Source organism: Thamnophis elegans, chromosome Z (genome assembly GCF_009769535.1).
Source record: "Thamnophis elegans isolate rThaEle1 chromosome Z, rThaEle1.pri, whole genome shotgun sequence".
Classification (NCBI taxonomy): Eukaryota; Metazoa; Chordata; class Lepidosauria; order Squamata; family Colubridae; genus Thamnophis; species Thamnophis elegans.
In genome coordinates, this window is record NC_045558.1 from 61018383 (window position 1) to 61045766 (window position 27384).

Sequence of the window (27384 nt, forward strand, 5' to 3'; positions counted from 1 at the left end):
CTGAGCCTCTACAAATAGGTATTGGAAGCCACAAGGAAATACTTACATTTATAGTGGCATGGAATGGCCACTAGTTTTGGGTCTTGCATGGCTGAAAAAACAGAACCCCAAAATTAATTGGAAACAAAGCACCATAAGAGTTCAGATGCACATGACTTTTGCTGAGAATCCACACAAAGAAACTGAGGGGGCAGAGCACCAAGAAACAGCAATGCCCACTTACACTATGCCAACCCAGGGAATACCTAAATACAAACAGGATAGAAATCCTACCCAGTGCCAGACTCCCTAAACCCAAGATGTATAGTATGTCTCTGAGGGAGCTGGAAGAACTGAGGACATTCATTGAAAAAAGCCTAGCAAGGGGTTTCATTGAGCCAGCCTGACCAAAAATCGCAGCCCCAGTATTATTTAGAGAGAAAAAAAGATGGCTCTTAATGTCTCTGTGTAGATTTTAGGAAGTTAAATATGATCAGTGTGGAGAACATGTACCCCCTTCCCCCTCATGAAAGACATGCTAATACACCTTGCTAAAGGGAAAAAAATTCAAAGCTGGATTTAAGAGAGGTTTACTACTGTATCAGAATTAAAGAGGGAGACAAATGGAAAACAGCATTTAACACCCCTCTTGGATGCTATCAATTCAAAGTGGTCCCATTTGGGCTACAGGGGGCCCCTACAGTATTTATGCAATTACGAAGTGCTACATGAGCATTTATATAAGTGCTGTTTGGTATACTTAGATGACATTTTGCTATATTCTGAGACCAAAGCAGAACATGTAAAACTAGTCCAGGCTGTTCTGAACAAACTCCACTCTGCCAAAGTTTATGCTAAACTCTCTAAATATGAATTCCATCAAGAAAAAATTGATTACTTAGGATACCGCATTTCACACCAGGGCATAGAAATGGATCCTTTAAAAGGGCAGGTGGTAATTGATTGGGAACCACCCAGAACACATAAACAGTTACAAAGCTTCTGGGATTCGCCAACTTTTACCACCAGTTTATTCCCGCTTTTGCCCAGATTGCTCTCCCCACCACCAGGCTTTAAAAACGAAGGGGGAGGGTAACCCAAAACCAAAGCAGCCTTTGAACTGGATAATGGAATGCCAAACTGCATTTGAAAAACTTAAAACGGCTGTTTTCAGCAGAGCTAATTCTAAAGCACCCAGACATAGGGAAACCATTTGTCATACAAGCAGATACCAGCGATGTGAAGATAGGAGCGGTCCTGGTTCAGAAAAATGAGCAAGACCAATTACAACCATGTGCTTACACATCCAAAAAATTGAATGAATCTGAGAAAAGATGGGCCATTTGGGAAAGGCTTATGTCCGACTGAGGCTCTTTTAACCTGGAGGCATTTCCTAGAGGGAAGTAAGATCCCTTTTGAAGTCTGGACGGATCATAAAAATGTAGAAGCCCTAAAGACCCCAAGGAAACTCTCCCCAAAACAAGTATGATGGGCTCAGTACTTTAAACAGTTTGAATTTACGCTCATATATCTCCCAGGGGGGAAAATTTTCTGCCAGATGCGTTATCCAGAAAACCGTAATACAATAGCATGAAGCCAGACGTAATCAAACCCATGATACAAAACAATCATCTAACCGCTAAAGTAACCACCAGATCCCAAGCAAAACAACAAATTTTGACAGACAATGACACCACCCAAACTTTTAAACAAGCTTTAGTCACCAATGAATAGTTTTTGAGTCACAAATCCAGCTGCCTGATGAAAGATAACTTAGCTTGGGTGCGAGGGAAATTGTATGTTCCAGCTAGCCAAAGACTGTGCTTAATGGCAAGGTGCCACGACTGGTTTGTGAAAATGTTACACCTAATTAAAAGGCAATTTTGGTGGTCCTCACTAAAAAAGGACATAGAGAGCTATGTAGTTAGTTGCCCTATTTGTGCAGCAGCTAAAGGACACCAAGGGAAAATCCCAGGACTATTACAGAAGGTAGCTGAAACTTCAGCACCCTGGAAAGAGATTGCTATGCACTTTATTGTTGAACTACCAGAAAGTGCAGGGAATACTGTCATTTGGGTCGTAACAGACCTGTTTTCAAAACAGGCACATTTTATACCTTGCCAAATGATCCCAACTGCCAAATGTCTAGCCAAGTTATTCCTGATACACATTTATCGCCTTCATGGAGCCCCGCAGAGAATCATCTCCGACAGCGGGGTTCAATTCACCTCAAAATTTTGGAGGGCATTTTTAACTTTACTTGGCACCACCCAAGGATTGAGCTTGTAACACCACACTCAGACTAATGGGCAAACTGAAAAATTGAACTCAGTCCTAGAACAATATCTAAGATGTTTTATTAATTTTCAACAGGATAACTGGACTGATCTTTTACCTTTTGCAGAAGTGGCCTTCAATAATGCTGTGCACTCAAGCACTGGTTTCACCCCTTTTAGAGTAGCAACAGGCCAGGATTTCAGCCCCATGCCTGAACTACCCATAGAAGAACCCACTATCCCCTCACTTAAGGAATGGATAGACATGTTACAAAACAAATGGCCAGTGATTAGACTAGCTTTAGGGGAAACTAGTGTGGCTTTTAAAATTCAAGCTGACAAGAAAAGAGTGAGACCCAAACCTTTCCACGTTGGAGATAGAGTACGTATCTACAAAATTCCTGAAGTCATTGCAGCCATCAAAGAAATTGGGGCCAAATTTCATTGGACCTTTTCCTATCACTAGAGTCATCAACCCAGTAACACTAGAACTACTCCTTCCAAAGACACTCAGGCAAGTCCACCCAGTATTTCACATTAGCTTACTCAAACAAGAAGTAATCTCACCACTCAGACCCCCTGTACTTACACCACCTGTTCCTATCATGATAGAAGGTGAACAACACTTTGAAATTCCTTGACTCTAGGATCCACAGGGGGAAAGCCAATACTTAGTTGCTTGGAAGCATTTACCTTTGTCCCAAAATGAATGGGTAGCTAAACACCATGTTAGGGCCCCTAACTTATTGGAAAAAAATCACCCCCAATGCCCTGACAAACGTTGTTAAAATACTATGCTGAAATTTCTGTTTCTATCTTTTCACAGGTGGATCTCTCCTTTTTTTAAAGAACGGCAGCATGTTTATGATGGCCATCTGGGATGCTGCACTTTACTGTGTAATGGAAGATAGCCATAGGAACGTATGTTTATTCAGCTCTCAGGGCAGTTGATAAAGGAAACATCTTCACACTTATCTATTGGCTTAAATCTGCATTCTAACTAATGGGAGGGGTCTCTACTGCTTTAATTCTACTTGCATTGCCTAAGGGGATTCAGATGTTGCTTTGATTTTAATGGCTTCCATTCTTCTTAATAAAAGGTTCCTTGAAATACTCCGTGTCAAGAGTCTTCACTTTCTTAAGTTAGGAGAGGAGCCCTTACACTGGCATTGCCCAGGTAATTATAGACATCAAAGTGTTTGTCTTACAAGGAGTCATTGAGAGGGGGCTTTCTTTCCCCTACTCCCATCCCCCTCTCCCTTCCCCCTCCCATGCACTCCTCTTTCCTGCCCCTGTCTACAATCCTGGCATTTTGCTCCAAAGTGTTTGTCTGACAGGTAGTCATTGAGAGAGACCTTTCATCCCCTGCTCCCATGCCCATCATCCCTGTCCTCTCCCTTCTCCCTCCCATGTGCTCCTCTTTCCCGTCCTGTCTATGATCATTGCACTTCATAGACTTACTGTGTGAGGGAGGCATAGGCCTTAAAGGCATACTGCTTGAGGGAGCACACTCAATCAAAGGCCTCTGTACTGGCCTAATGTGTGAGGGAGGCCTTAAAGGCTCACTGCTTCCCATGACATCATGTACAATTGCCGCTCTAGGATGCCGCACTCGCTCTCCTTAAAGGCCTAGACTTTCTTGAGTTATGTTGGAACACACACAGAGAGACACACAGACACACACCCACACATTAGAGGTGTCTTACTCCCACAGTGTTTGTCTCCAGAGGGTAAGTCATCTGAGCACCAAGTTTGGTGGAAATTGCTTGAGGCAAAGAAAAGAAATAAAAGAAGAAGAATAGAAGATGGTACAAAGAAATTTCCCAGGAAATATTAATGAGTACAGAAGTTCTAGTGGGATTTCTTGATTAATTTAGCCTCAATCCAGGAACTACTATCAGCTTTGGACTAAAAATAAATTTTAAAAAGAAAGTTCCCTTCCAAGTACTAAAACAAGACAAAAACAATTAGTGACAGTCACTTAGAATTTAATAATTCAAGAAACATAAATCTGCTTCTAAGGCCTCAGAAGGAATGTTTTTTTGTTGCTTTTTTTAAAAAACCCACTTGTCATTTAGATTAACAGTCTCCAGGAGATGGGGGGGGGTGGTTACAGAACTCTTGGCTTGCAAGAGATGAAAGGGACCGTTAAGTCATCTAGTCCAACCAATTGCTCTCACAAGAGTATTATATGATAAATATAATACTCTTGTGAGAGCAGTATGATAAATGCCTTATCTCTCCTTAAAAGTCTCCAGCGATGGGGCATCCACAACTTCTAGAGGCAATTTAGATTTAAAACCTCTTTAATAAAAACACTGCCCTGATCAGCACAAGTCTCTCCAGGCAAAATCCAAAAATTCATATTGTTGCAGCAGCTCGTAGACTTTATCACATATCAATTATAAGAACAGGACATGAGACCACGAAGGTAAAAGAGATACACGTTTATTGATGCATCGAGTTCAGAGTGTTAACACACCAAGATCTGAACTGCCTGGGCTCCGCCCAGGACGTTAGTTTTATACTGTGCTACAAACTGAGCTTTCTCACGGCGTTTCCATACATGAGACAAACATGACATTTCGAAAAGGAGAAGTTCATTTTGAAATGTTACAAACAGAGAAGTACATAGGAAAAATACAAAAAGAGAACTTCCTATAATGTCTTAAACTATCGGCAGTTTCACCTCTGTTCTATCTTACACCCACGCTTGGCTTCCTGTGCCCCTCCTTTACAGCGTCTTGCCACACTGTTCCAGTAAGGTTTGTGCAACATAATAAACGTCCATATTAAGTCTATATTGATATTCAACAGGTAGGGGGCTCATATACCCAGGTGATATAGTGATATTTTGGCCGTTTTCTCCCGGCTGCCTCAATATCAATAGCTTGCAAATTTGAAAAAGCAGTTTAAACAAAAGATACAGCACATAATATTATAGAATGCTTTGTGTAGATGCTGGCTACCATTTCTACAAGAGGTTTTAAAGCAAATTAAAAGAAACTTTATCTTTGGAAAGTACTGTACTTACAAATGCAATACTATAGTTTGCAAAGTACTTAAAAAAAAGCAGAGATGATGGGTTGGCTGCTAAAATAAAGCTAGGCCATGACACACACTTGAAAGTAAATCAGGAAGACTGTAAGTGTGGGGTCTCTCTGGCAAGAACAAAGAATGTTTATCAACAGGGAATATGTATGTGTAAAGATTGTAACAATTATGGGTAGTTAGAAAGCTAACTACCAATGTAACAAGAGTTAGACAATCTGCAGATCTCAGCTAGAACAAATTGTAGAATTATTACTAAAATCTTTATTAGATGATATTTCTTATTATCTCGCCTTGTCCTGCCTTCTCCTTTAGTGGAAATGCATAAAACTTTCTTAATCCTTTGTTCTTGGTAAAATGTACTTAGCATCTGAGGTAATAAGTAGACTCTGCATTCATGCAACAGGTTTACTTTCTACTCAGAAACCAGAACAAAAGAACAATTTGCGCTCTGACAACTTGTATACTCCTAGCTGTCAGAGCGTTAACCAATAACAATGCGCCAAATCTCCCGCCTGAATGCAACCACAATTAGTCCAATCAACTAGCACTATGCCTGATTGACAGAAGTGGGCGGGACACGTAGGGACGTAACACTCCTTCCGCCCAGTTAGTACATACATAGTCCTTCAGGTAGGCGGGTCTGCGATGGTTCCTTCCAGAACTTCTTGGCTCTGCTGCACCCAGAGACGGATGTCGCTCAGGTCTCTCTCCGGTGGAAGATATGGTCTTGTTGCATTCTTCGGAAGGCCCCGCCCTCTCTGAGCGACTGGAACTTGCAGGTGAGCTGACCGGCGAAAACAAGGCGGTTGTAGATGGAAAAATAGTTAGATCCGGGGTGCATTCAGGATGGTAATCTCAGGCATAGCAGGACAGCTAATAGATGGATTCACCAAACTCCTTGGCCCAATGAGAGGATTCAAGTCCATTTCGTGTCACCACAGCTGGTCTACATGGCGCCGCCACTGACGCCCATCCTCCAACCGGATTCTATAAGAACATGGTCTGGTTACCTGTACAATCTGGCCTGGAACCCATTTAGGATTCCCAATACAGTTCTTGGCAAATACCCCTTCCCCCAGTTTAAAGGTTCGGGTGCCACTAAGTTGTAGTAGGGTGTCGAATTGGTAGGTAGGATGCAACCGGTCAAGTTTTGTGCGTAGACGCCGGCCCATGAGAGGTTCTGCTGGACTCTTTCCTGAGATAGGGCAAGGCGTGGTATGTTGTGAGAACAAATATGTGTAAACTTTCTGTTCCCATGGTCCTGTTCCCAGGTGGCTTAATGCCTCCTTGGCAGAGCGTACAGCTCTTTCAGCCCGGCCATTGTTAGCTGGATGGTATGGGGCCACTAGTGCATGTCTAATACCCAAACTAGCCAGAAAGGATTGGAAGGTAGCAGAGGTCAGTTGTGGGCCATTATCAGACAGTAAAGTGTCCGGTATGCCATGAGTCGTGAATAAACGTAACACTCAGATTGTGGATTCAGATGTAGTGGATTGCATAGAACAGAGTTCAACCCAATGAGAAAAGGCATCAACTACTGTTAGAAAAGAGTGGCCTTGGACTGGGCCCGCAAAATCTAAATGGATTCGGGATCACGGACCTCTGACCATGTCCCAGTCCTTTGAGCAGGCCTAGAGGTTTGGCAAGGAAGGCAAGTCATAACCCAGGTCGTTATGTCGGCATCCAATTTGGGCCACCATACATATCCCCTAGCTAAAGCCTTCATCCTAGCTATACCTGGGTGACTTAAGTGTAAATGTTGTAATATGTCAGTGCGTAATACGTTTGAGACCACAACTCTTGTCCCCCATAATAAGCAATCTTTAAGTTCCGAAAGTTCCGTCCTCCTTCTAAAGTAAGGCTGAAACTCTTCTGGTAATTGGCCATTGGGCCACCCTCACCGAACACATTCCAATACCTTTGAAAGAATGGGGTCTGTTTTTGAATGTGCTGCGATATCTATTGCGGAGAAAGGCAACTGTAATTTGTCAATTAGTAATACACTGTTTGCAGGAGAGGGGTCTTGGGTCAGAATAGGAAGCGGACACGCATCCGCATGACCTAATTGTTTTTCCAGCCTGTATTCCATGCGGTATGAGTATGCCGCGAGGAATTCAACCCACCTCAACATGCGGGGCAAAAGTATAGTCGGTGTAGGTGTCAGCTTCTGCTTTGCTGTTGCTTCAGCTGCCACGAAACGGGGAGGGAGGGCATGGTATTTGGGTGGGGTTACTCGATGTGCTGGAGGAATGTTCTGGAGTTCTCTGGATGGTCAGATTACGCATGCGTGGGTGTTTCCTGCCTGGACTAACGGCACCGACATTCCATCTTTGTGATGCCTTTTGAAGTTATCTCACACCTGACACTTGAAGGACTTTTGATTGGACTAGGCCTATGATGCCAGGGGGTGTGGAATGGGCTATTCTATATATCAACTGCTTTCGCGCCTAATTAATCAGACTTCGCTATGGAACCGCTCTTTAACCATTTTTAATTAGTAAAAGTACATTTGATTTTCCACGTATGGAGTCTCATGGTTTTTCTTTCCTAATTATTAAATGGAGAGGTGCTGACAAGTAGCGAAGTCTCAAAATCACCTTTCCAGGAGATCACCATCTACCGTGGAGGGTGCAAATGTCTTCGCCAGCCAGCGAAGGAAAGGAGGGAGAACTTCCCACCGAACTCTTGCTTCATGAAGATTTGTCTCAGCTGCAGATATCAAGCCCAGCTGACCCACCTCCCCCCCGGTGGTCCACCTCGATGGGACAAAGAGAGGAGGAACCAGGCTGGGATGCGGGGGTTACCCGAAGGAAACACCAGGAAAGACCGCTGGAGGCGGGAGCCGAAAGAAGACCCCAGGGGGGAGATCAACCTGATTACTTGGAACAAAGGTACTTTGGGCAAATATGTGGGGAAGATGAAGAGGTCAGGAGGGGTTGGGAACCCTTGGAAATGACAATGGGTTCCCACACAGAACTAATCTCGTTCATTGTGGCTCCTGGAATGGACAGGCCACTCATTTTGGGCCTACCTTGCCTTCGGAAATGGAACCCTCGCATAAATTGGAGGGAAGGCTGGTTACGCATTCGCAAGAAAGAGCCTCCGGAAGGGGAGGGCGTTCCTGAGAAACCTGTTAATTGCAATCCTGAAGTGGCCGCCAGAGGGCAGGAGAGGATTGAAGGAGAGGAAAAGATTCCTAAAGTGTATTGGGACCTAAGGGGAGTTTTCAGTGAGAAGTCTTCCGACAAACTTCCACCCCACAGACCTACTGATTGCTCTATTGACATTCTACCCGGGGTTAAACTACCAAAACCCCAAATATACTCCATGTCACCCAGGGAGATGGAAGAAATGCGGAATTTCATAGATAAAAATTTGGAACGGGGATTCATTGAACCTGCTCGTCCCAAGGTTGCTGCCCCTGTACTTTTCCGTGAAAAGAAAGATGGCTCTCTCCGATTATGTGTTAATTTTAAAAATTTGAACGGGATATCGGCCCAAAATGTATACCCACTTCCATTAATGAAGGACATGTTGGCCCAGTTGGGGAAGGGCCGCATTTTCACTAAATTGGACCTCAGGGAAGCTTATTATCGGGTCCGCATAAAGGAGGGAGATGAATGGAAGACTGCTTTCAACTGCCCTCTTGTCACCAGCTAAAATCCCCAAAAGGGGTTTGTGGTCTGTTTGCAGGAGGAAGTGACAGCTGTATAAATAGTGGTGAAATTGTTTGATTCCTGCCATGGTTGCCAAAGCCTCCTTGTCCAATTGGCTGTAGTTTCTTTCTGCTTTGGACAAGGAGCGGGAAAAATAAGCAATAGGAGCCTTGCTGCCATTAGGGCATCTGTGGCTCAACACTGCCCCTATCCCATAAGGAAAGACATCGGAGGCTAAGATGAGTGGCAGGGATTCATTATATTGCATTAGAATGTCAGAAGATGTCAAAACAGATTTGGAAGCCGCAAACACATGCGCTTCGCGGCTGTCCCACCTTCATGACACAGAGCTGTCAAGCAGTCTATGCAAAGGTTCTGCAACGGAAGCCTTATGGGATAGAAAAATAGCATAGAAATTGAGCAAGTCCAGAAAGGCTTGTAATTCAGCTCTGTTAATGGGAGCCGGGGCATTTTTTTATGGCTTCTAATTTGGCCTGAGAAGGATGGATGCCATGAGCATCGATGTGGTACCCTAGGAACTCTCTGGAGGTTACTCCGAAATGACACTTGGATTTTTTTTAACCTTAACTCCTTCTCCTTAAAACACTGAAGAATGGCTCTTAACTTTTGAAGCAGTTCTTTCTTGGTATTAGCAGCTATACGTATGTCATCAAAGTAGGGTAAAACCCCAGGAATCCCATGCAGGGTCCTTTCCATAATACTCTGAAAAATGCCGGGTGCTACACAGATTCCAAATTGGAGCCTGCGGCAACGGAACACTCCACGATGAGTGATGATCGTTTGAGTGTCCGCAGTTGCATCATCCACCATCAACTGCTGATAGGCTTGAGCTAGGTCAAGCTTAGCAAAAAAATTCCCTCTGCCAAGTGAGTGCAGCAGATGCTCCACGGGAACTGGGTAAGAGTGTGCTTGTAGGGCTTTATTAATCGTTGTCTTATAGTCGGCACCCTAACCCTAATGGATCCATCCAACTTGATTGGTATTACTATTGGGGTTTCCTACCTAGAATAATCAACGGGCTCTAATATCTCTTGCTGTATCAATTTATCAAGTTCTGAATCTACTTTAGCTTGCAATGCAAAAGGGACTCTTCTTGCCTTAAGACAGATTGGTATTATGCTTGGATCTAGATTAAAAGAAATAGGAGACCCCTTATATGTCCCTAAAGAATCATTAAATACCTCACAAAATTCTTTGGTGAGTTCCTCAAATTCTCCTGAATCCATCGTAGTGTGGACTCCTGTTATCTCTAACCCCAAAGCTTCGAACTAATCTAGCCCTAATAAAGAGGCTAAGGGGTTTGCCACTACGACCCTTTAAATTGGCTGTGTTTCACAAAAAAATTACCACTTCCTTTAAGAGGAATTGGCTCATTTTGATAATCTTTTAAAATGCAATTGCATTTCTCCAGTCACCTTTCCGGGAACATTGGTACTCTTGAGGGTGTCCCATGTGATAATGGATTTTGTGGAGCCGGTGTCGATCTCCATCTCACAAGGAGCTCCCTCAATTCGGACAGTGATGTACTTCTTCCAGCTGCCCATAGCAGCAAATGCTGTGTTGATAGCTTCATCTTCCTCCACCTCTGGGTCAATGGCATAGCAGTCTGTGACTCGGAATGCTCAGCAATTAACAGGTCTGCCACTTGTACAATTGAAAGGTTTAGCAGCAGCATCAGAGGAAGGCTGGGTAATCCTACACACATAGGCCAGGTGCCCCATTTTGCCGCAATACCAACACACCGCTGTCTTGAATCTGCAGGTTGAGCATAAGTGATTCCTTCCGCAACTGAGGCAACCCGCCTGAGGTAAATCAGCGGGGATTCTCCTTCTTCTGGTGGCACTTATGTTCAATCGGCTCATCTCTTCAGGTAGCCATAAATCATCATTTCCTTCCACTTCTTGTTGATTCACCACAGAATAGGAAACTGGTGGGTTATGGAAGGATTCATATTTTTTAATCTCAGCAGCCGATCGATCGGATTGCTCGGCTGCTCTTGCTTCATCCATGGCTATGGATAGATTTAAGTCAGAACGAGCCAGTAAGCATCGTTGTAAATGGGGGTCTTTTACACCACAAATTAACTGCTCTAACAGCGCATCATCCAAATCAGGGAATTCACAATGGATAGCGGCGTTTCTTAAAGCGGCCACATATTGGCTCACCGTCTCTGTCTCCCCTTGAATACACTGGCGGAAAGCGTACCGCCTTGAGAAACGGGAAGGTTTTGGAGCATAGTGTCCTTTTAGCTTTGCTAATAAAGTGTCCAAGGTACTATAAAAACTTGGGCTGGTGCGGCTAAAGGTCTACTTTAGTAAATGTCCTACTGGAAGAAATTATTCCTAGGTTTGGGCTGCCGAATAGTATATCGTTTGATTGTGACCCATATTTCACAACTAAGGTTTGTGTGAACAGTTAAACATCACTTGGAAGCTTTACTACCTGGTAAGTAGTACTATGGCAAAAAAAAAAAATGTAACGATTCACAAAAACAACAGTTAGCTAAGCTATGCCAGGAGGCTCACCTGTCCTCACAGCAAACTTTGCCACTCACCTTATTAGGGCTTCACATTGCACCTTGAAAGCGAATAGGCATTAGCCTCTTTGAGGTCCTTTGAGGCCCTCCTTAAAGGCAGAGGAGAGGTCCATCCCACTGGTGGGCGAACTGACCTTATACCAATATGTAAGACAACTCATTGGGAATTTTATTTCCTGTTATCTGCAGGAAAATTGATATCCTGCACTAGATCATCCAGTGAATGTTTCAGCCTACAGACTGGCTGTGAGGACCAACAACCTCCTTGGATCAGAAATGGAAGGAACTGTTCCAAGTGCTTCTGATCACCCATACAAGCACTAAAAGTGGAAGGCCTGGCATCTTGGATAGATCACTTCCAGAGTGAAAAAGTATCCATGATCTGCCATTCCTGATTCTTGGACTGCAGTCTGTGACTTCCTCAGTAGAAGAACTGGGACTTAAGTTATTGTTTTGGAAACAAAAGCCTCCAGAACCTTACTTGTGTGAGAGAAGAACTGCCATCTCCCATAGGTGTTCTCTCAATTAGAACATTTCCCCAAAAGGTATTTGTAGCTACCCACACTAGAATTAGGAGAGTTCTAAATTATTACCACTAGCTGATTGGGGTGTGCGTGTGTGTGAAGGCTAAGATATTAAGACAAATAGACTTAACAACTGTCAGGATGAGACCATGTGATTTGTTATGTATCTGTGCTCCTCTCACCCATCTATATTATACCCCTTTACCTGAAATATTAAAAACCATAGGGACCTTGAACAATCCAGAAAGTACCTGAAGAACTACCAACCCGTTACTTTGTTTAGTGGGCTCTGGTCCCTCAATAATGCCATGTATCATATACAAGCAGTGGAGGAAATCCTAGCTAATGAGATTGGAGAGGTTTTTTTTTTGTTGTTGTTGCAAAAAAGAACAAGAAACCATTCGGAAAATGACAGTTCAGAATAGGATGGCTCTACATATGGTATTGGCATCCTAAGGAGGTGTGTGTGCACTACATAGACAACAATGCTGTCTGCATATTCTGGACAAATCAGAAGAATTCCACAGCTGAACTACACACATCCCAAAGATAGCTGCAAACCCACCCATCCCCATGGATGAATGGAAAGACTGGTGGCATTGACTAACAGGATGGTTGCCTGATTTCCACTGGTTAATAATGACCCTGGCAGGCATAGTCATTGTTCTCTTAGTTACCTGTTGTGCATTACAATGCTTTCTACTTTGCCTTTCCACCTGTAAGCAAACTACCGGGTCTCCCAGTACATGGATATTGATGTTGGGTGAATCTTGGAAAATTAAATCATTTTCAGATTCAAAGAGGGGGGAATGATGGGCTGGCTGCTAAAATAAAGCTAGGTCATGACAGACACTGAAAGTAAATCAGGAAGACTGTAAGTATGGGATCTCTCTGGCAAGAACAAAGAATGCTTATCAGTAGGAAATATGCTTGTGTAAAGCTTGTAACAATTATGGGCAGGTAGAAAGCTGATAAACGTAACAAGAGTTAGACAATTGCAGACCTCAGCTAAAAATTAGAAATAGAGATGGCCTGCAGCAAATGAAATGTGCATTAGATACCTCTGAGGCATTCATTAGCCAAGGTTTAGGTATAAGGACAGCTAGAGACCAATAGAACAAATTATAGAATTATTACTAAAATCTTTAATAGATATTTCTTATTATCTCACCTTGTCCTGCCTTCTCCTTTAGTGAATATGTATATACATTATATTATATGCTAATAATACATCTTATAATATAAGATGTATGTATGTATGTATGTATGTATGTATGTATGTATGTATGTATGCATGCATGCATGCATGCATGCATGTATGTATGTTGTATTTGTGCTGATAAATAAATAAACGGAGAGGAGAGATTCCTCCCTGCATGCACCCCACTGATTAAAGTGCTTGCTTTTGCCCGCCCGAGCTCTGATGCAGGCAAAAGAAAAGTCCTTTCTTTCACCTGCATCCCGCCCAAGCTCTGATGCGGGCGAAAGCAAGCACTTTAATCAGTGGGGTGCCTACAGGGAGGAAAGGAGAGATTCCTCCCTGCACGGACCCCACTGATTAAAGTGCTTGTTTTCGCCCGTCCGAGCTCTGATGCAGGCAAAAGAAAAGTCCTTTCTTTCGCCCGCATCCCGCCCGAGCTCTGATGCGGGCAAAAGAAGGCACTTTAATCAGTGGGGTGCATGCAGGGAGGAGAGATTCCTCCCTGCACGCACCCCATTGATTAAAGTGCTTGCTTTCACCCGCCCGAGCTCTGATGCGGGTGAAAGAAAAGTCCTTTCTTTTGCCCGCATCAGAGCTCCGGCGGGCGAAAAAAAGCGCTTCACCCCACTGATTAAAGTGCTCTCTTCCGCCCACAGGCCCCAACAACACTGTCAAGCACTGTCAAGAAAGAGGCTTTTGGCCGCTGGGTGGGGATTCCTGCGATGGGATTTGGAGTCCTAAGACACTGGCCATTGGGGGCTGCTGCGATGGGATTTGGAGTCCGATGCCCCTGGCGATTGGGGGTTCCTGCAAGAAGATGCGGGAATAGGGGGGAGGGGGTCTGCACAAGCCCCCCTGACCCCCTTTTTAGAAGATCCGGAAGCATTAGGGGAGGGGGCTTTGCCCTTCCCCCCTCCCCCAAAGCCCCGCGCCTGCTTACAACAGTCCCAGATCGCCAGTGGCATCAGACTCCAGCTCCCATCCCAGCCCTCTGCACATGCTCAGAGGCCAGGGTGACGCTTGCAAAGGAGAGATGCGAGAGGCGCTGGGATTGGTTAGAATCGGATGAAGCTTGGCTTTGTAAAGGTTGGGGGGGGACAAGCAAAAGTGAAAGCCCATAGAGTGACGCCACCAAGAAGAGTTTTGCAGTGTTCCATGGCCCTCCCCCTTCAGGAAAGGTGGGTTGGGATCACAGGCACCTGACTATTCACTTTGGGTGTGCATCATAATGTTGTAAGCCGCCCGGAGGTACCTGTGTGTGAGGTGGCTGCCCTATGCATTTGCGTGTGTATGTGGGAGAGAGAGAGAGTGAAAAAGAGAGGGAGAAATAATTATATTAATTAGATAGATCAGTGTTTCTCCACCTTGGAGACTTGAAAATGTGTGGACTTCAACTCCCAGAATTCTGGGAGTTGAAGTCCACATACTTTCAAGTCTTCAAGGTGGAAAAACACTGAGATAGATGATAATGAGATGAGGGAGGGAGAGGGAGAGGGAGAGAGAGAGAGAGAGATACCATAACTAGATAGACAGATAGGCAGGCAGATAGATGGATGGATAGAGAGAGAGAGATAGGTAAGCAGGCAGATAGATGGACGGGGAGAGAGAGAGAGAGAGAGAGGGAGAGAGGGAGGGAGGGAGGGAAAGAGAGAGGGAGAATGATACCATAACTAGATAGACAGATAGACAGACAGATAGACAGATGGATAGAGAGAAAGAGAGAGATAGGTAGGCAGGCAGATAGACGGACGGAGAGAGGGAGAGAGGGATACCATAACTAGATAGATAGACAGATAGGCAGGCAGATAGACAGATAGAAGGAGAGAGAGAGAGATACCATAACTAGATAGACAGATAGGCAGGCAGGTAGACAGACAGAGGGAGAGAGAAGAGATACCATAACTAGATAGACAGATAGGCAGGCAGATAGACAGACAGACGGATGGAGAGAGAGAGAGAGAGAGAGAATATGTATAATTAAGGTGACCAGACGTCCCTAGCGAGGCCGCGGGCTGGCTAGCTTCCTCCCCCCCGCCGCCTCCAGTCAATGGTGTCCTCTTTACCAATCTGAAAATCTGGTCACCTTAAACTTATTACAAATAAGTTTATTTCCAAATATGTCCTTAGCCTAATCACAATTATCTACATTTCAGTATCAGCATACACAATAGTATTGTATTGTATTAATGATTACTGATATGTTGCAAAGAACTTTGAAATCTGAATATGGAAAAAGTCACATCACAAAATGTTAATATTTCTTCAAATAGGCTATCTGGACATTGTTGAGAAGAGCAGTTCTGATTCCAGGCACTTCCAGAATACTTAGAATAGTCTGCTTCATGATTGGATTACTTTCAACCTGGATATGTATGGTCATATTCTTTTTTTAGACATATAGTTCCCATTCATCATTGTATTATAGCTAAAACATTTTGGCTAAAACATTTTTGCCCTAAAAGAACTCTAGAAATTCTAGAGATGTGTATCTGCTGGTTAGAATAATTTATACTGTCAGTTGCACTGTCTATAGCAGCTATCCTAAATCTTGGGTCTTCTAAATAAATTCAATTAGACAATATGACACTAGAACTGAGATGGGTGTGGTCATCGGAACGCCCAGCCTGGGGTCTCTGAAGCCGGTGTGGGTATGGTCAGCGGCAGCGACAGCAAGTCGCCCAGCTTGGGATCTTTGTAGCTGGCATGGGTGTGCCCAGCAGCAGTTTCCTGCTACCCCCCTTAAACGCTGTCGGCTCCCCCCCCCCGTGGACATGTCATCTCCTCATTCCATCTCCCTGTGATGTCATCCCATTTGGTTGATGCAACACTCTCCTCTATGCTATACTGCAACGGAACTTTATTCCCTTTGGGAACTCCCCCTTTCCCGGGGATGGCCTTCTTGCCTATCAAGTTGCTTCCTTGATGACGGATTTTGGAATCCGGAGAGGTGGCATGTGAAGAAGAGACTCCTTAGGGGTTTTTTACAAGGGTTTTTAAATCAAATTTTAAGGGGAGGGTGAGGGGGTTGATACGGATTGCTCAGACAAGCTTGGGGGGGAGTGCCAGGACACAGGCCAGAGCTAACTAATGGGCGTGGTCGGGAGTGCTGGGAAGGGTTGGGATTCCAGGGGAGACATTAAGCCATTCCATTGGGGGGGTTCACCATCTCCACTGATTGTGGGAGAGGCAGATATGGTGGGGGCCGAGGGCCAAATTATGTTTGGGGGACGCGGATCAGCTGTTTAAGAGCGATCGCACATTCTGACCCTCATCACCCTTCTCACACCCCTGGGTGCCTGGGATTACAGGACCCTGGTCTCCAGCTGGTGTCGCTTAACGCCAGGTCTGTGGTACATAAGGCTCCCCTCATTTACGACCTCATACAAGAGGGTAGAGCGGACCTGGCATGCATTATGGAGTCCTGGTTGGGCCATGAGGGGGGTGTTCCCCTTAGTGAATTATGCCCACCAGGCTTCCAGGCATTTCACCAGCCGAGAGCCCAGGGCAGGGGCGGGAGGGTGGCGGTGGTTATTAGGGAAAGTCTTAGACCTCAGGAGGTCACTATGCCTCAGATAGGTGGGTGTGAGTCCCTTTTTGTGAAATGGGGCCTTGGAGTTCAGGTGGGCCTTTTTGTTATGTACCTGTCTCCCTGTTACGTTTCATCGGCCCTGCCGGAGCTGCTACATGTGTTAGCTCGATTGGCGGTTGATTTCCCCAGGCTTATGATCCTGGGGGATTTCAATCTGCCTTCCATTGGCGAGACATCTGAGTCAGCTCAGGAGTTCATGGCTTCCATGACGGCTATGGACCTAACTCTGTTAATTCAAGACCCCACCCATAATGGAGGACGCACACTCGACCTGATTTTTGTCTCTGGGCAGTGGATGAATGATCTAGATTTAGGGGATATTTCTATCCAACCCTTGTCATGGTCGGATCATTTCCTCATCAGGCTTGACTTCCGTACTGCTACCCCTCACCGCAGGGAGGCAGAACCGACTAGATGGTTCCGCCCCAGGCGCCTGATGGACCCTGAAAGGTTCCTGATGTAGCTTGGGACTTTTCCTGAATCCCTTGCTCACAACTTGACCGAAGCCCTAGTGGAAGCCTGGGATAGGGCGGCTACTGGGGCTTTGGATCGTGTTGTGCCTTTGCGGCCTCTGACCCGGTGTCGATCCCGGGTAGCCCCTGGTTTACTGAGGAACTCTGGGAGATGAAACGCCGGAAAAGACGCCTAGAGAGTGGCTGGAGGGCCAGCCGGTCCGAATCTGATCGAACACTAGTAAGAATTCATATTAAATCCTACTTAGTGGTGATAGAAGTGGCAAAACGGCAACATTTTTCCGCTCTTATCGCGTCTGCAGATAACTGCCCAGCCGCCCTGTTTAGGGTGACCCGCTCCTTACTTAACCAAGGAGCTGGGAAAGACCCCTTGCAGGGTAGGGCTGAAGAATTTGTTCAGTATCTGCAGGATAAAATCGCTCAGATCCGGACAGGCTTAGACTCTGACTGGTTAGATTCGGGCGAGTCGACGAATCTTTTTTTTTATTTTTATTTTTTATTTTTTTGTTACATAAACACATACCGAAAACAGTGGGGGGGGGGGGGAAATCAAAACAAAAAAGAACAAAAAACAAAACAGAGAGGGAAAAAAACACAATAAGTATATGTTATAAAAAAGTATATCAGCTGGTTACAAGTTTTTGTGCATCTCTTCCATTAATTCATATTAATTCAAATATCTTAACTCAAATGTTTACTATATTAACATCATCATACCTCCACTTTTAGTTGACTACAGTTGTTTAAACATCCTTCATCCTTAACTATACCAAAGATTTAATCCATAACCACATGCTGGCATTTCATTTACTTGTTTATAAAATCCTCCATTAACATCAAATCCTCATATCCTGTTTTAGCTAAACATCCATAATATTTAATACCAAAAATTCCATCCTCCATGTATATAATTTATTATCATTCTCCTTTCTTTATTTAATTATATCGTATATCATAGCATTTTCCCCATCTTAGTTAAGATTTAACTGTATATAGTTTTATTTTATTTTTTATAATAATAATCATTGTGATTAATAACCTTTATATATAGTCCAAGGATATTTCTAACCTTCCCTTCTCATATCCAATTATTATTTATCATAGCAACTCAACATTATATACATTACTATCATTATCAATTATTATTCAACTTTATCTATTACAAATGAGTTTAACTAGGTTTAGCTAGTTTTAAATTGTACTCTTCCATCTATCAGCCTGTGTCTCTCCAGTAACAGAACTGCCTTAATCCTGTTGCCATTCGTGGGTCGAATTCTCCAAACATCTTTATGAACAAGTCCATACAAAAAAATCTTTGCATCTTTTTGCTTATGGTGCCTCTCATATAATGCTGCCGTCCTCCATTTATTTCCTTTATCAGCTTGTCTTTAATTCTCAGTGGTGGTATCAAAAGTTTTGCAGATGGTATTTCATAAAGTATAAATTCTTTAATGCTTCTCACTCCTCCTGCGCCCTGTCTTTCAGAGTAAATCTTCTGTGTGGCTGCTCCCCCTTCAGACATTCCCTCTTTTTCTCCCTCAGAGGTAAACCAGTTGCCCCGAATATCAGCAAGTTGAAAATCTTTATCTCTGACATCCTTAGTTTGTATTTGAAGAACATTCAAACGTTCAACATTCTCATTTTTCCCTCATATTTTGTTGCTAGAAACAGCAGATAATCCAGTTTCCTCTCAATTCTATCATGTGTGGCAGATAATTTTGGTAGTGCCGAAGAAATCATTTGAATAGAGGCTTGAATAGACGCCATATTTGTACGCAGTTAGTATTTTTTTCTTTAAGAGCTCTGAGTTATTTGCAAGTAAAAACAAGCTGGGAACTGTACAATCTTATCTGATCTTAGACCAATCCAGCCAAGCAATAAAAGTGTCAAGTTGTAAGCAGCCAAATTATAGTGAATTGGTATACAGCCCGCTTGCAGAGGATCAGAGGAGATGTTGGAGTAATCTATCCTTTGTCCATGTAAATAGCATTTAAAACATTTTAAAAATAGGGTAACCACCATCCATAAACCAATAAAGAGATCGAAATCGCCGCTAGATTCTTCTATTCTTTAATTTAAATTAGCTTGAATTTTTAGGCAGACTGTCTTTCTCTGAGTAATAAAATCACCTTACCAGCTGAAAACACTTTTGCCATTCTTTGGAGCTATCTGCAGTTTCAGTTAACCTTATGGCTAATCCGGAAGTCACTGGCAAAGGAAGTTAAATTCCAAGCCCCCAGAGACTTTGCGAACGTCTCTGGGGCCACTGGATCTCCTCCTACCTTTCACTGTCTCTCCAGGACAGCTTGGGTCCAAAAAGAACCATCCAAGTGCTTCGGAATAGGGGAATTTCAGGAATAGCCTGAAAATCCGTCTTCTCATTGCTAAGCCCCACCTTCTTCCGAGGATGAATCTTGTGGAGACCATCTGGGATGAGTTTGATCCTGTGACCCCTGAGGGCATCGACAGGATTATGGGGAGACTCAGTGCTGCCATTTGTGTACTGGACCCGTGTCCCTTTTGGTTAGTCTCGGGTGCGCGGGAGGTGACACAAGGCTGGCTCCAGGCAATTACCAACGCTTCATTGAGAGAGGGGTTCTTTCCCACCACCTTGAAGGAGGTGGAGGTGAAGCCCCGCCTTAAGAAGCCTCCCCTGGACCCAGCTTCTTTAACCAACTATCGTCCGGTCTCCAACCTTCGCTTTGTAGCGAAGGTTGTTGAGAGTGCGGTAGCACATCAGCTTCCCCAGTCCCTGGATGAAGCTGCCTACCTGGATCCATTTCAGTCGGGTTTCAGGCCCGGATACAGCACGGAGACGGCATTGGTCACGTTGGTCGATGATCTCTAGTGGGCCCGGGACAGGGGCTGCTCCTCTGTCCTGGTCCTATTAGACTTCTCAGGGGCTTTCGATACCATCGACCATGGCATCCTACTGCGACGACTCAGGGGGTTGGGAGTGGGGAGCACCGTTTTACGGTGGTTCTCCTCCTACCTGTCGGATCGGTCACAGTTTGTATTGACTGGAGGGCAAGGATCGACCCCAAGGCGCGTCACTTGTGGGGTGCCCCAGGGGTCAATTCTCTCACCCCTCCTGTTCAACATATATATGAAACCACTGGGTGAGATCATCCGTGGTTTTGGGGTATGATATCATCAATATGCTGATGATACCCAACTTTTCATCTCTACCCCAGACCACCAAAACAATGCCCTCGATGTGATGTCCCGATGCCTGGAGGCTGTGCGGATCTGGATGGGGAGGAACAGGCTCAAGCTCAATCCCTCCAAGACGGAGTGGCTATGGTTTCCGTCATCCCGATTTGTGCATCTTGTTCCATCTTTGATGATAGGGGGAGAAATTTTAGCCCCCTCAGAAAGGGCCCGCAATCTGGGCATCCTCCTGGATACGTGGCTTAGTTTAGAAGAACACCTGATGGCTGTGACCAGGGGGGCCTTTTACCAGGTTCACCTAGTATGTCAGTAGCGCCCCTTCCTGGATCGGGATGCTCTGTGCACAGTCACTCATGCCCTCGTCCTTTCTCGCCTGGACTACTGTAACACTCTCTACATGGGGCTGCCCTTGAAGAGCACCCAGAAGCTTCAACTGGTCCAGAATGCGGCTGCGCAGGTTATCATGGGGGCACATAGGTACTCCCATGTTTACACCCCTTTTAGGTGGCCTGCACTGGTTGCCGGTTGTCTTCCGGGTGCGATTCAAGGTACTAATTATGACCTTTAAAGCACTCCATGGCTTAGGCCCAGGGTACCTGCGAGACCACCTACTGCCACCGGTAGCCTCCCATCATCCAGTGCGATCCCACAGAGTTGGCCTCCTCAGGGTGCCTTCAGACAGACAGTGTCAGCTAGTGACCTCCAGGAGGAGAGCCTTCTCTGTGGGAGCGCCTTCCCTCTGGAATGAGCTGCCTCTTGAGCTTCGTATAATCCCCGATCTCTGGCCCTTCCGACGCACCCTAAAAAGTTGGCTTTTCCAGCAAGCCAGCCTGGCCTGAACAAAACAAAATACAGTATTGATTACTGTTAGTTTTAATGTGAATTTTTCTAAAAAAAAAAATGTATTGTCAATTTTAATTGGGTTTGGAATATTCCATTTAATTTTTTTTTCATTTTTATATCATGTGTTTCTTTTAATTGTTGTACGCCGCCCTGAGTCCTTGGGAGAAGAGCGGCATATAAATCTAATAAATCTTAATCTCAAATCTCTTATTGAAATCCGATTCTTCTCTTTCTTTTAGTTTTATTGTCATTTTGTCCATCTGTGCATTTGATTACTTTTCTAATTATTTTTTCATCTGGGGATGTATTGGTTTTTTCCAGCTTTGTGTGAAAGCAATCCTGGCTGCAATGAGTATGTGTATGATTATGTATTGAGATTGTTTATCCATTTTTTGGTCTAATAGTCCTAATAAGAATGCTTCTGGTTTCAGTTCTATTTTTCGCTCAGTAATTTCTTCCAATCATTTCTGAATTTTGCACCAGTACTTCCTTGTGATGGGGCATGTTCACCACATATGGTAGAATGTTTCAGACTTGTGGCTGCATCTCCAACATTTGGGGAATAAATTTGGGTACATTTTGGCCAATCTTGCTGGAGACAAATGGCATCTATAAAACATCTTATAGAGGTTTTCTTTGTAAGCTACTGCTGTCGTAAATTTATAATTTCTTTCCCATAGTATACTTAGATTTCAGTAAAGCATTTGACAAAGAAAACCTTCTTCTTGGTAAGCTAGAAAATGTAGAATAGACATCACCACCAGATGGATTTGCAGCTGACTGATAAATTGTACTTAACAAATGGTCCTTAATGGTACTCCATCCACATGGAGATAAGTAAGTAGTGGGGTACCACATGGCTCCATCTTAGTCCCAGTACTCTTCAATATCTTCATAAATGACTTAGATGAGGGAATAGAAATTTGCAGATGACACTAAACTGGCAGGAATAGCCAACACCCCTGAGGACATGCTCAGGATCCAAAAAGATATTGACAAACTTGAACAATGGGCCCTTTCCAATAAAATGAATTTTAATGTGGAGAAAAGCAAAGTTTTACATTTAGGCAGGAAAAATCAAAGGAATAAGTGCAAATTAGGTAAGACCTGGCTCAAAAACAGTAACTGTCAGAAGAACCTTGGAGTCCTAGTGGATGATCACGAACAGGAACCAGCAGTGTGCAGCAGCAGCCAAAAAGGTTGATATAGTAATATCTGGGTTATGAGTGTTTCCTTAGCAAATGTTCAAAAATTATGTAATAAGCACCCCCAAGCATTTACGAACAAGTCCCAAAACTAATGGCAGTTGTCCACCCTTACCAACAACTGCAGTGGCTCTGCAACATTTGTGCTGCACATTGCCAGCTCTGTTCGGGCATCTAGAGGCCTCGCCCAGTACATTGACAGCCAAAATGGAGCTTCTGAAGGATGGATCCACCTCTCAGAAGCTCCATTTCAGCCAGCAACGTGCCGGGTGAGGCCTCTGCATGCCCAAACCAAGTGTCGGAGGGGCAAATCCATCTCTGAGAAGGTCCATTTCAGCAGGCAACATGCCAGGCTAGGCCTGCTGAGGCCCGAATGGAGTGTCGGAGGAGCACACGCAGCTGAGAGGTCGGAGAGAACACTGATTGCTTGATCTTCACAAGGTAAGTGACCTTGCAAGATAGGTTAGTGGAAAGCAATTGTGGGGATCATGAAGTATTTCAGTAGGTCAGGGAGGCCTTGGGTGGTCTTAGCAAGTGGCCTGTTTCATCATTAGGCCCCCACAGCCTTCCCCACCCTGAAATACCTCATGTGCACTTAACGAGCCTCACATTCAATTAGCGAATGTGTGGGTAAAAGGAGAGAGTGATCCCATTCAAAGTACGAGATTCACTCCAGCGAATACTCAGGTTATAAATGGAACAGGCAGACTCCATTACATTTGTATCATGAGGGCTACCTGTAGAATCCTGGGTTGTATAACAGTGGCATAGAATCAAGATCATATGAATTATTAATACCACTTTATAAAACCCTAGTAAGATCACACTTTGAATACATCAACCAATTCTGATAATCATACTACAAAAAAATGTTGAGACTGTGGAAGAAGTTCAGAGAAGAGCAACTAAGATAATCAAAGGCCTGGAGACTAAAACATAAGAAGAATGGCTACAGGATTTGAGTTTGGCTAGTCTAAAGAAAATAATTAGCGGCAACATGATAGTAACATTCCAGTATTTGAGGGGCTGCCACAAAGAAGAGGGGGTCAAATTATTCTACAAAGTACCAGAAGACAAGAAACAATGGTTGGAAACTAATCAAAGAGAGAGACAATCTAGAATGAAGGAGAAACTTAATTAATTGATTAATTCCACTGGTTAATTGTGAGGACAATTAACCTGTGGAACAGCTTGACTTAAGAAATTGTGGGCACTCTATCACTGGATGTTTTTAAGAAGAGATTATCTATTAGACAAGGTAATCACTTGTCTGAAATAGTATAAGTTCTCCTGCTTGAGCAGGAGGCTGGACTAGAAAACCTCCAAGCTCCCTTCCAGCTTTATTCTATTCTTCTTCAATATCCATCCATCCCTCCCTCTATCTATATGAATCTTCTATTTCCAATTATTTAAAATCAGGAAAATAATTATACTATTGGTCATTATGCAACCTATGCACTGCTATGCTCCACTCACCACTAAATGTAGCAACTATTATCTTCTAAGAAAATAATTATATAATAGATGACCTGTCTGCCAGCCTACTCGTACCGTATGATTTTCTGATGCAGGATTCGCCTGTGTAAAGACTTCCTTTTAAGAGTTCCAGAAATATTCCAAATTAAATTATATCACTTTTTCTCACTAGACTTTAAAAAAAAGAGAAAACTTTCCAACACCTAGCAGATTTTTCAGATAGGCATCTCTGAATGTAGGGGAATATATTATACCAAACAATCTTTTGAGTCAAGTTTGAGAGATAATGCAGTTTTATGACCAGAATGAACATTAAATTTTCCTAAAGATATTGCAATCATAAGTGTAGGGGGAAAACAGTGAGAGTGAGAGCAACTTTCAACTTTCTCCATTGTCTTTATTGGGGGATGTTGGCAGAACTGTCTGAAAGCATAACTAGTAACTGCAGCGACAACTTTGCAAGGAATTGACAATAATTTAGCAACTAAAACTGGTTTGAACATTGTGGAAGTTTCAATTCCAGCAGAGTTACAGGATTATTTTTTTTTACATATTCTTTAAATCAATGGATTTTAATCTCAATTAACCAAAGAAAGTGCAGATGTTTTGCATCTACTTCTGCAATTTGGGTGCTTTTCTAGATAAGGTAGATATTCCCTCTGGTGACTACATTACAATAAGCAATGACAGGAAAACTGTCTTATCTGGACATTTTTTCACTTCCTCATTTAGAGTAAGTCCTTGGATCTCCTACTTAGCCTCCTATCTTGCTCAGTTAAATTCTTCAAAGTCTCCACAGGACTCAAGAATACAGCTATAGGTCTGGCAAGTAAACTTGGTTTCCCACACTTCCTAATTGCCAGGCTTATTTGCAAAGGCTGGGCTCTACATGCAGTTTCATGAACGTTTTTTCAAATTTGGCAACTTTTAAGATGAGCGGACTTTAACTCCCAGAATTTCCCAGCCAAAAATCCAGACATTTTAAAATTATCTAGGCCGAGAAACACTGCTATAGATTAGTGGTAGGAGCTCAGATTTCTTCCTGATCATATTTGAATTTTTGTAAGACTATATTGGCACTACAAGATGCGGCTTCAAATATGTTCGGCAAGCAAACTGAATTCTCCACTATCAATCTATGGCAATGATTCCCAACTCTGACAATTTTAAGTCTTATATTTTGGAATACAAATCCACTCATGTTAAAGTTGCCAAGTTCGAACACTCCATCAACGCAGCGCTGTCGTCTGCTCCGGGAGGGAGCTCCCTTATGGACCCGCGCCCAATAAATCTTCCCTCGTGCAAGTTATCTTTCTGTGAGAGATTACGAGAAAGGACAATGCTTACCGGTGATCCAAATCCTGCGGCTAGGAAATGAAGCACAACCAGAGAAAGCATGTTAAAACAGCAGGGAAAAGAAATCGAAGAAAATACACCGGCATCACACGCAGCCAGGCCTACCGACCGCATGACTCCAGAGTCAGCTGATCACTTCCGCCTCGAAAGGTCGCGCGTGTCTGTTTGCAGCTCTAAAATGTAAGCAAATCCAGATTTCAGAATGGTGTGAATAATCATTCATATGTTGCCCTCTGAGCTTCAGCTATTCTTAACTTTCTTTCGTTCAGAATGTAGGAGTTCGCGTTTCTGTTTCTGCTAGCTTGTCTTCTTCCGACGTCTGTCTTACGCTTGAGTGGGATATAATATTATTAAGCAGACTATGAGCTTCCCAGAGTTGCAATGTTGAATTGACATCTGATAGACGCTCTGAATGCTCTCTGAGGAGAGAAGGAGGAAGTTAGGTCTTTTCCCAAAATGTTTCCTCTTAGCGCTTCACAATTGCTCGGCTCATGCCAGGGCGCAGAGGGGAATAAAAAGAAGACTCGGGTGATAATAAAGGAAGCCCACAAAATAAAACAAAAAGCTTAATAGTAGTCGGTATTCCAAAGAGAAACTCATCCAAGTACTAACCCTGCTTAAGTGTCTGGGAACAGACTGGCATGTTTATGCTCAAGATTATCAGCGCAGATACTGTTTCTCTCATTTTTTCTTATTTGAAACTGAAGGAAGGAACTGAAGGAATATAGTTCACCATCACCAAACCCCAGAATTTTTTTTTTAATATATTGCCTCTCTTGCTGATCTCTGCTTCGAATTCCATCTATACCAGCTGTGTTAACTCTGTGGGAAGAAATATACATCTGGTTCAGTTCCAAACTGGGAGAAAGGCACTGGAGACAAAATGGAGACTGGAGGCTAATTGGAAAGAGGGTCCATTTATTGATGAACAGAACCACATTGGTTCTGGGCAGCTGATCACATGGAATTGAGAGTGAGGGGAAAATTGAGAGCACTTCTCTTGTGCTTTGCACTTGAGCTTCCTATTCCTTGTAAAAATGTGTATTTGTCTGAGCTAAGTTTGGTTGAAGTTTCTGAGGGTGATGCAATGAAGGGCTTGTGTTCTGAAATGGTGTTGATTAATTCTATTGTAGCTTAATAGCTTTCGTCCTGTTTTGACTCTTGGGTGATGGCTAATCCTACCATTCTGCCTTTGTTTCAAAATATCCTTTCTTGAATGAATGAACAAATCTGCATTTCTAAAACCTGCCTGCAGTATCTGCTGAGGCTATTAAGAAAAGTGGGGGTTGCTTTCTGTCTCCAAGAGCATGTTTCTCCATTTCTCCTTTAGGAAAATACAAAATTATTTTAATATTCCTCAAAATATTTCATTCTTCTAGGAGGGAGGTGGCTTCCCACATGTCCATTACTCCTCACTTTTTAAAAAGAGCTTGCTATGAATTTTCCCAGTTTTTATTATCTTTATAGGGTGTTCTGTATTCTCTTTTTTTCATGTTTTATTTATATAATATAAAAAATCAATTTCCATCAAACTGTGTGTGATCTGGGTACAGTGGCTTTAAGCAGTCCCAATCCACATATTTGTTACAGTGCTCATCACAATAATGTTAATATATAATAATATAACAATAATACTTAACACTATCCTTTTAGCAACTGCCCACTTAACATTTCCTCTTTTTATGTCTCGTTTCTAATTCTGTTTTTATTATATAGCCATTGATAAAATATGTCCCATATCAAAAAATATTCAGTTTCTTCTATATCCTTAATAGTAAGCATTGATCTATCCATTTCTGTGCATTCTAATATTTTCTTAATTGTATTCTCATCTGATGGAATCTGATCATTTTTCCATTGCTGTATAAATACAATTCTGGCTGCAGTTAGTATATGTAAAACCAGATACATAGTTCTTTTATCATATTTTTCCAGTAGGATGCCCCCCCCCCCCAAAAAAATCTCTGATCATTTTTTCCAACCAAGTATGTATTTTCATCCAATATTTTTTAGCTTTTGGGAAT

At 43.3% G+C, this 27384-nt stretch overlaps 1 protein-coding gene across 3 annotated transcripts in view; it reads right to left on the reverse strand.

Moving 5' to 3' along the window:
- GLB1 (galactosidase beta 1) overlaps positions 1-25498 on the reverse strand; it is a 233819-nt gene extending 208321 nt beyond the window's left edge. For 2 of the 3 annotated variants that reach the window (XM_032237595.1, XM_032237594.1), the window contains exon 1: positions 25352-25497. In XM_032237595.1, the coding sequence (XP_032093486.1) occupies positions 25352-25474 (123 nt within the window). In that variant the 5' untranslated portion in view covers positions 25475-25497. Of the gene's footprint in view, positions 1-25351 lie in introns of all 3 variants that reach the window. The other variant, XM_032237596.1, reaches the window with a different exon arrangement.
- Positions 25499-27384: the final 1886 nt, after the last annotated feature.